The 10,526-nt window shown below is 39.3% G+C and overlaps 1 protein-coding gene across 2 annotated transcripts; it reads right to left on the bottom strand.

Moving 5' to 3' along the window:
* Window positions 1-750: 750 nt before the first annotated feature.
* On the bottom strand, window positions 751-10,029 carry spint1a (serine peptidase inhibitor, Kunitz type 1 a). 2 transcript variants are annotated; one of them, XM_034222009.1, is made up of 10 exons: window positions 9,297-10,029; window positions 8,569-8,726; window positions 8,077-8,218; window positions 6,076-6,243; window positions 5,389-5,436; window positions 5,170-5,304; window positions 4,995-5,045; window positions 4,671-4,841; window positions 1,777-1,836; window positions 751-1,551 (listed from the first exon to the last, which is right to left on the bottom strand). In XM_034222009.1, the coding sequence occupies exons 1-10, from the start codon at window positions 9,703-9,705 to the stop codon at window positions 1,367-1,369; spliced, it is 1,527 nt and encodes a 508-aa protein (XP_034077900.1). In that variant the 5' UTR covers window positions 9,706-10,029; the 3' UTR covers window positions 751-1,366. The 2 variants fall into 2 exon arrangements, with proteins under 2 accessions (XP_034077900.1, XP_034077901.1); XM_034222010.1 differs by having other exon boundaries at window positions 5,389-5,430.
* Between the last annotated feature and the right edge of the window lie 497 nt (window positions 10,030-10,526).

Below are 10,526 nucleotides of genomic sequence, written 5' to 3'. Positions count from 1 at the left end.
TGTAATTGCATTTATAGGAAGCATATTTGGAAAAATGAGGGTAACTTTAAGAAAGTAGTGTTGTATTAAGGGGTAATTTATAGGCTTATCATTTAGTCTTGCTATAAAACTCAAACCTTATTTTTATATTTAGTTAATTATTGATAAGGCGGCACCTTGAACACAGAATGTTATTGTATGGACAAAAATAATGTACATTTGATGAAGATTAATTAAAGTAGATAGACTCACAAGACCTGAGCAAATAGAACACAATAGAACATGCATTCTGTTCCCATGAACTGCCCCAGTAGTACTAATACATTATTCTTTAACAATTCGTAAAGTGGTGATTGGATAAATATATATTGACCTTTTTTTATTGGTTATTCACACCAGTATTAGTTTGTATTGGGAGTCTGAAAAAGGGTACTACAAAAGCCACACCTGAAATTCCAGGAGTATACCCTAAAGTTAAAACAACAACCTGTAATCGTATGGCGGCGTATGAGAAGCTTGGACAGTATGCGTTGCTGTAAAAAAGGGAATTTGCATCTTAGGGAGGTTGCCAGATAGTCAAGACAAAAAATATTCACCAGCCACATTTTGAGTTAAAACATTTATTTAGTATAAACATCATGTTAATGCTAAAGATACAGAAAGGTCATATGTACAAACAATTGAAGTTCAATATGGTGAATATTCAATAGCAAGGCTACTTTATAGCAAGTATCAATAAAGCATTTTAAAATGTATACATTATGCTTGTTCTAAAAATTCCTAAAACATAAGTGAGAAATACCTTTTTTCCGGTCAAATGTTATTCTCAAAATGATTTGTTTATGTACAACATTACGCAAGTATGTGTAATACGATGTAACAATGGGAAGCTGGAGGTGCAGGACACTGAAGGGATCACCGATTACATTTCATTTATCATAAAGTCCAGAGCTAATTTTTAAGAAAAAAATCTGAAACTCTTACGTTGAAGCAGTGGCTAAAAATAGACCAGGTGATGTTTCCTCCTTTTCTTAACTGACTTTATTTTTAAAAGCTGTTCGCTAAGAGTTATGAGATTGTTAATGGAATCAAATAGAACAGAAGAAAACATCCTTTTATGTTAACCTGAGTACAAACTGACATACAACAATTCCTTTAAACATGCCACTGCATTAAAAACAAGCTACAAATTCAAATATAACACATCACATTTTATTCTTTAAGACGTTCCTTCCTTCCATGTGTATCACCCTTACAAACCAAATATGGACAAAATATAAACAGATCACCTCCAGAATTCTTACTAAATCAAGGGTTATTGTCTAGTCTTTCATCAATCTGGGTTTGTTAACCTGTGTCATTCACCACCAAGGGGGGAACTGAGGGGTCAGATGGGCTTGGTGGTGCTGTTGTAGACGAGACGCTCTCTGTCCTCCAAGCTGATCGGGACGGTGTTGACGGGCACCCGGTGGTGTTGTACCGCCTTCTTCTTTCCTCTACAGAGGCAGTACAGCAGGACGCATAGAAGAACAAAGATCGCTACACCCAGCAGGGCAGCTATCGCTATAATACCTGTTGAATATATTGAAATACACTTTAAAAGGTGGTTGAAAGAGCATATGATAGGCTGTGAAGCTGAAAAGGCAGATCACAAAATCAAACGCATGCTCTACAACATGACATTAGTGAACAGCAAGAAACAGGAAGTAAAAGCTGATGGAGCTGCATAGTTTTTTAAGATAAGTATAATTTTAACTTCCTTTTGTAGTCTAGATAGAGAAAATAATTGGAACATACCTGTTTGGCCTTCAGAAATCCTCCTTTTAAATCCATCATTTCTTGCAAAAATGTCCTTCTCTGAAATAATGAAAAAGACAGGAAATGTTTTAGACTTTTTATGCAGAATGTGATATGTAGAAAACATGAGGAAAACCCACAGGAATCCGCACACTGCTATGAAAAGGAATCAAACCGGCAACAAAAGACTTATTTGGCCACTTGAGAGCGGTACAAATCCAGGCTGAAGACTTTTCTTTTTGTCGCTGCTTTTAATTGAACTATTCATATCTTAGACTGCACTGTAACTTTTATCCATGTACTTTTGCTTTTAATGTTTAATTGACAGCACTGTAACTTTTATCCATGTATTTTTTCTTTTAATGTTGATTTTATTAGCTTTTCTTTTTAATGACTGATTTTAAATGCCATTTTCTTAATCTCTTTCATTTTTTGTAAAGCACTTTGAATTGCCTTGTGTTGAAAAGTGCTATATAAATAAACTTGCCTTGCCTTGCGTTGCCTTGCCTTACAAATAAGCTGATCAAGAGAACTCCAATGATTTAGCGTTTGGTGGTAGAGGGGTATAATGCCCCTTTCCCACCTAAGCAGTTCGTTTATATCAAGGGACACATATTAACCATTAACTCTTTGCTTATTAGCATACTTATAAGTAGCATATTGGATCATTGTAAATAACTTATTCATGCCTTATTTGCATAACCCTTTTCTGCAACACTTTCTATTGCAATGCAACAAAATGCGTAACTACAAGTGGTAATTGTGTCCAAATAACTCTAAATTAAGTCTTGCTACCTAAGAATAAGCGCTTTGAGCATCAGAAAAAGTGCTATATAAATATGTATTATGTAACATGTATGTATGATTATTATTATTATTTGTTTTCCCCATTCAAGTGAATTCTGGGATGGCAAACCGCAAGTGTTGCTCACAAGACTAATGCCCACAATGCAATAAAACTGCTGACAGCTTTGAGATAAAGTAGTTTTTTCAGTTTTTTGCAGCTAAACGCTTCAATAGTTTAACCAGCAGGTTGCTAAAAATGCTTGCCTCAGAGTTCACATTTATATTTTTGCCTGTTTCCTTTTTTCTTAAAAAGGGACGTCAACTGGTTATAGGCCACTGTATATAAGGGTTATTTAGAAATAAATTGGAGAAAACAGCCTGAGGAGGTAGAAACAACAGTACAGTGGGGCAAAAAAGTATTTAGTCAGCCACCAATTGTGCAAGTTCTCCCACTTAAAAAGATGAGAGAGGCCTGTAATTTTCATCCTAGGTACACTTCAACTATGAGAGACAGAATGGGGGGAAAGAATCCAGGAAATCACATTGTAGGATTTTTAATGAATTAATTGGTAAATTCCTCGGTAAAATAAGTATTTGGTCACCTACAAACAAACAAGATTTCTGGCTCTCACAGACATGTAACTTCTTCTTTAAGAGCCTCCTCTGTCCTCCACTCGTTAACTGTATTAATGGCACCTGTTTGAACTCGTTATCAGTATAAAAGACACCAATCCACAACCTCAAACAGTCACACTCCACTATGGCCAAGACCAAAGAGCTGTCAAAGGACACCAGAAACAAAATTGTAGACCTGCACCAGGCTGGGAAGACTGAATCTGCAATAGGTAAGCAGCTTGGTGTGAAGACATCAACTGTGGGAGCAATTATTAGAAAATGGAAGACATACAAGACCACTGATAATCTCCCTCGATCTGGGGCTCCACGCAAGATCTCACCCCGTGGGATCAAAATGATCACAAGAACGGTGAGCAAAAATCCCAGAACCACACGGGGGGGCCTAGTCAATGACCTGCAGAGAGCTGGGACCAAAGTAACAAAGGCTACCATCAGTAACACACTACGCCGCCAGGGACTCAAATCCTGCAGTGCCAGACGTGTCCCCCTGCTTAAGCCAGTACATGTCCAGGCCCGTCTGAAGTTTGCTAGAGAGCATTTAGATGATCCAGAAGAGGATTGGGAGAATGTCATATGGTCAGATGAAACCAAAATAGAACTTTTTGGTAAAAACTCAACTAGACGTGTTTGGAGGAGAAAGAATGCTGAGTTGCATCCAAAGAACACCATACCTACTGTGAAACATGGGGGTGGAAACATCATGCTTTGGGGCTGTTTTTCTGCAAAGGGACCAGGACGACTGATCCGTGTAAAGGAAAGAATGAATGGGGCCATGTATCGTGAGATTTTGAGTGACAACCTCCTTCCATCAGCAAGGGCATTGAAGATGAAACGTGGCTGGGTCTTTCAGCATGACAATGATCCCAAACACACCGCCCGGGCAACAAAGGAGTGGCTTCGCAAGAAGCATTTCAAGGTCCTGGAGTGGCCTAGCCAGTCTCCAGATCTCAACCCTATAGAAAATCTTTGGAGGGAGTTGAAAGTCTGTGTTGCCCAGCGACAGCCCCAAAACATCACTGCTCTAGAAGAGATCGGCATGGAGGAATGGGCCAAAATACCAGCAACAGTGTGTGAAAACCTTGTGAAGACTTACAGAAAATGTTTGACCTCTGTCATTGCCAACAAAGAGTATATAACAAAGTATTGAGATGAACTTTTGTTATTGACCAAATACTTATTTTCCACCATAATTTGCAAATAAATTCTTTAAAAATCAGACAATGTGATTTTCTGGATTTTTTTTTTTTCTCATTTTGTCTCTCATAGTTGAGGTATACCTAGGATAACAATTACAGACCTCTCGTCTTTTTAAGTGGGAGAACTTGCACAACTGGTGGCTGACTAAATACTTTTTTGCCCCACTGTATGTGGAAAATCGACTTGTATAGAGAATGATAGTGGGGAAATGATACCATCTTATGTGCCTTTTAAATAGCATGGTAGTTTGGTAAAGTGGGCAAATAACAATTCACCTGTTACTCCATGGCAAACTCTCGCACAGGTCTCCTTAGAGTCAAATCTGTTGTCATTCCCTGGGCAGCCTCCGTAGTTGAAGCGGAAGCAGTCCTTGTGGAGGGGGTTGTAGTACCACTTGGTGAGACTGTCCCTGCAGTTCCCTGTGTCAGGGAGCTCTGTGCAGCGCACTGTGAACAACAATGAAGGAGCAGGTGAGGTTAGATTGTAGGAAATTGAATATTCCTAGATGGCCAATTACACCACATTTACAATTACCCAAACCAATATGCTCAAAGGTTTTTAAAGCACCAACAAAATATAAAACTTAAAAAAAGAAAAACCTTTTTGTTCATTCACTGGGATCTCCAACAGAATCCGAAAGTTTTTGTCGTCTAATAAGCACACAGGACATAATTCAAGTTAGCAAGTCTTTCAAGGAAGCATCAGTATCAGTGGTATTTAGATTTCCATGAGCATGTATGATAATGAAGTGTGGTTTGCATAGCCACTGCTCACATTCTGCGCAGTGTTTCTCATCCGAGTTGTCGGAACATTGTGGGGTTGAGTCACACTCCAGACCCCGATCCAAACAGCAGCCGTTTTCACACGTGAAATCCTCTGCTGCACACGGACTATCACCACATCTTTCTCCTGCGGCACACAAGGGGGATTGTCTCTTTAAATATCAACTCTTTAACGGAGTAGAGGAAATGGTTTTCGGCAGGATTCACTTACCTTGAGTTGGGGGAATTGGCAAAAGTCTACCAGATTTACCACCTTTTTCTTACAAAAAAAAGGAAAAAGGTTGGATTAAAATGACTCTGGAATGCATTTACTAATAATGACAGGTTAACCGGGCATTCAATGGAGACTATTTACATGATAGCAATATTGAAATGTTTAAATATCATAGTAAATGTAACCAATATATCATCACACCATTAGTTTGAAAGGTTCAGTCAGTAGCAACCCACAGAAGTCATATCAAACAAATAAAGTCCTGCACAAATATTAACCATAATTGTATGACTTAATACATACAAAACCATAGACTATTTAAAGAGGCCCTATTATACTTTTGGAGTGAGTTTCTCTCCCACACACTCCCTGAAACACCTCCATTGGACTCCTTTGTTTACTTCCGTAACATAGTTAAATCACTATGTAACACTGGCGCGTCTATTGGCTAGCACTAAAACATTGTACGTGATAGGCTAAGGGGAGGGACATATCTAAGAGATTGTCCAATCACAACAGAGCCGGCCAGCTAACCAATCAGAGCAAAATGGGCTCTCGTTTCAGACAGAGGGTAAAAAGAGGTGCTGCAGCACACTTTTTGGAGCATTGAAGCATGTCACAAAATACAAATATGAACCTGAAAATGTGCAGAATAGAAAGTGAAGAAATTCCCAGCACATATACCTGAGCTGGCACAGGCGATCATGCACTCATCCTTGGAGAGATAGTTGTTTTGATTTTCCCTGCAGCCCCCAAAGTTGAACGCCTCACACTGTTCTGAGGCACCGTTGTAATGCCAGCGAGGGAAGAGCCCACGACACGGCCCTATCTTCTTTGGAGCCATGCAGTGGTCTGGTGGGAAACAATATTAGGGTTAGGTTTTATTTTGTTTTACATTTTACTAATGTTGCGGGTTAATTATTTACATTTTCTCCAGTGTGTGACATCTCTTAGGTAGCAACAAATTGTGTTAAAGGAATTGAGCAAAGCACTCTCATTAAGGTTTGGTAAAATATGGTTATCAATGATTAACTCATCACTCCAAAGGCTGGAGAATACTGATTGATTGTGTATAAGCTGGCTTCACTTAACAAGGTAACACTTGTTAATGTAGTTTTGAATCCATAAACCAGTTGGACAAAACATTAAAGTTGTCTGTCAACATTTTGTGAAATGGTTTTTGTAGTCTCTTTTAACTTCCTACTTTGGGTGTCTGGCCTGTGAGTAGACAGACACATAATTACACATGAAAATGAGGAAATGCAACTCGGACAAAAGTGGTGATGTGTTTCCAGCAACAGTGAGGTTAAAGAACGTGAGGTAGATAGTCTGCATGTGGTCGATGATACACGTTCTAAATGGCAGATCTTATGAACAGTCATTTCACTACATTACATGCTGACAAAGAACTGTAAGCTATACTTTCATTACCAAGCTCTTATGTTAACAAGTCTGATTGACATCCACCAATGGCTTTAGTTTCTTTTCAATGCATTTATTGTTGTGTAAATGTGGCGACGTTGAAATGTAGTCGCTGCCATGCCCAAGCATTTTCCACTGAGGCACATTCCTCTCACTATCCGGGACACAAGCGGTTAATCAGTAACTGAGCCAATACGGTTAAACATATTTTCTTGTCCTCCAGTCAACAATCAACCAACAACCTGTTTATCCAGCAACTGGTTTAATTTATGTTTGAATGATAGAACTTTTAATCAATACATGAGCGGATTACGGTGGTGTCTGAAACCCTGTTTGTGTAACCCAAGCTGAAACCAGATTGACAGGTTTCGTCGAATCGGGGGTGGAGGGAGACTGATAGTGCTGTGGAAAACGCTGCACTTCCGTTTTCTGGAGAAACAAATGTGCCAAGAGAGGTTGACTGTGGCTTTGTGGTATTCCAAGGGGAACGACACGGATACTCCACAAGACAAAAAGGGAATAACAATCCCCAAACTGCTGCCTCACAACAATGACAACTAGTTCCTGTTTTTTTTTTTACCAACAGTATTGCCATTACAAGAGCCAAATCTGATTGAATCCCCATTAAAACATGAGCTCTTATCTCTTGCCGTTTCGTCATTCAGTCTGCAGGAATTAGGCAAGCATGTCATGACAGGTTTGATAAGCAACTAACACAGAAGAGCTCATGCTTGTGAGAAACAATGGATGAGTTAGTTAGAAAAAATAAACTGAAATGAAATACCACACTGGTCACAAGCTATTCAGAACTTGAGGTCATGAGAATAAAGTGGGAAAAAAATATCACCATATTAGTAAATTATTCATTTAAAAAGGGAAAGATTTATAGATTTTTGTAAAGTAGTTAACAAAACCCGAAGGCCATTATTCTCTGTTGTCCCAACATTAACCACAGGCAGGTGACTCTGTATAATCCAAAGAGAGAGTCAACAAAATACAGGGGAAACACATGACTCATGTTTACAGCTGAAACCAAACCATCCCATTTCAAATGTAACTCCTTGAGTCTATATTTCAAGAGAAACGAACAAACCAAAGCAGCCAAATCTGATATTAGATTTGATTTACAAGCTAAGACATAATCTTAATTGTTATGCAAGTATTGGCATTTACAGGATGAACAGGCTTTTATGCACTCTAATAAAATTAAAATTAAACGGATATGAATCTATATGTTCAGATTATGCTGAAACAGAAACTCACGCTCAGACTGCTCTGGAGTGAGGACCAGGACGGTGACCTTGGTGGAGTCTGATTGGCCGATCGCGTCTGTGACGGTCAGCTGGAACTTGTACACCCCAGATGTCAGGTTGGACACCATAATCTGGTCGTCAAAGTTGGTTTTCTACAAGACACAGAAAGACAGTGTTTTCTTATCATTCACACAAGTGGCCAGAATATTTGTCAACTAAGTGATGGTCATAAAATACAGTAGACATTTAAAGGAATATTTCCCTTTTTTATGGTTGGTTTTTGTATTTCTCTTTGTCTCTGCCTAGGTGGTCTGCTCTGTGGACCTGCTGTATTCTATCTATGTTTGTAAAGCACAACACAAGTTGTTTTAAACATGCTATAGAAATGAATTTGACATGAATTGAATGTAAAACACACAGACCCAGGATTACAAATAGTCCAAGAGTATTTTAAATTCCAAGAAAGAACACATCAGGTTTGCATTGCATTCTCTTTACTCACCTCAATGACAGCATCAGGATATGCGGTGAGAATTTGCCACTGGTAGGTCACAATCCCCTGGTCGTCTTTGCTCTCTACGCCATTCAGTGTCACGGTATCCTGAGGCTGGACCACCAGGTCCTGACCTCCGTTGGCAGTCGGTGGCTGATCGGCAGTATCTGCAGAGAAACCATGGGATAAATGAGCAGAAACAAGAGATCCAAATGCAGTTGGAGTCACATGTGAAGATACAGCAGAGGAATCATGAATCTCTAATAGGGGTCATAACAACGTGACATGTGTGAACATGCTGAAATGTAAGGATCTGCCCTAAACCTGTTGTAGCCTCAGATCTTTTTACAAACTAGTGTTTGCTGACAAAGTATTAAGAAAAAATCCCCAAGAATTAGATTTGCTTTCCCAGAGTAACAGCCAGAAATATATATATTTAACTGTCACACAGATCACTGGTTTTCAACTTGAGCTTTACAGTTATTTATATTGGTATATGAGAGCACAAATATAGACGGTATATATAGAGCACAAAGGAAGAATGTAGGTTATTTTGAACATAAAATAACCATTACAAAAGTAAAACTACATGGATCCTAAATTTGAAGAGACCCTCGTGATACTCTTAACAAAATGTGATATGTATCCCTATATGGACTGTTTTGATCTAGAGAAAACTGCCAATTTACGCAATTATACCTTACTTAAGAATGTGTTTTATAAGTTGTAGGACTTACTGGTGGGGACATCCCGTTCCAGGTAGCTATCATAAACGGAGTCCAGGATGTAACTGCTGTATCCTTGTTTCCTGACAAAGCGGCAGGCGTATTTCTTCTTGTACACACAGTTAAAGAGAAAGCAGGATTTGATCAAGCCTTCCTCGGATCCTCTCTCCATGAAGGCGACATTGCACTCCGGCTCTTTGCAGCACGCGCTCACGCAGTCCCTGTATCGAGTTAATTGGGGCGACGAAATGAACGTGGCTCCGTCTTTCACAGACTCGTCGCCATCGAGGACAAAATCCTCCTTGCCCCTCTTGAATTGGGCTAGACATTGCTCGCCGGCCTGGCCAAAAGTGGAGTCCAGGAGAAACACCAGCAGCAGGAGCACACACCCTGCCAGGTGTCCTTTAGGGAGGGAATTCATTTTAGTCCTGTAACCCAAACGAATAATCCACTGATCTCCTGTTTATACGAAAGTAACAACACCGCCTATTATTAAAGTAGACGATTCCTTCAAGGTGTTTAGGCCTCAGTGGGGCGAAACACTTCTAATATAAATCTTCAGCTACTGCTTTGCACCCAGAAATAGTTCAGGACTTCTCCAAATGCTCTCGAGGCGGATCTTTACTACAGTGAAACTCTCACCAGAGAACAGCCCATTTGATGTCGACATAAAACCGAGCGATCGACGACATTTGCCCAGGTGACTCACCTGAGAGACACAGGAAGTGAAATTCTACTCCTGAGATGCCACTCCCTTCTGACTGTGAGCTCCAAACACAACAAGGACAGAGCTGTGTGTGTGTTTGGGCAATGTGGCATCATTGTTAATGGGGTACCTACTTTATTTTTTGTCTTTTCACTGAATATAATTATAGGACCATAGCATGCATGCTTTTTTTGTTGTGGTTTCTCTCTGGTATGAATTTCCATTCCTTTCAGTGGAGCACTTAGGTTCACTGCTTTTAATCCTATGTCTTCTTTGTTGGTAGGTGGGGGTTTAATTTGTGAAAACTTTGTATTTCTGAATCCCTTAAAGTGAGTCACCTTAAACTAAAAGGTAAACTGAGGTAATTTACAATCTTATACAATGAGTCTTATTTGTGATTTAGTCAAAATTCTTCAAAATTCTAAGGAAATAGGATTTTGAAAAATACTTAGCAGGACAATGTAACATTGTACTCACTATTAGGCAATACAACCACTGCAATCATAGTACATTTAAAAGGCACAATAAAGGACATG

Source organism: Gymnodraco acuticeps, unplaced genomic scaffold (assembly GCF_902827175.1).
Source record: "Gymnodraco acuticeps unplaced genomic scaffold, fGymAcu1.1, whole genome shotgun sequence".
NCBI classification, from domain to species: Eukaryota; Metazoa; Chordata; class Actinopteri; order Perciformes; family Bathydraconidae; genus Gymnodraco; species Gymnodraco acuticeps.
The sequence above is the reverse complement of the archived record's forward strand: the minus strand, read 5'-3'. Positions and strand labels throughout refer to the sequence as shown.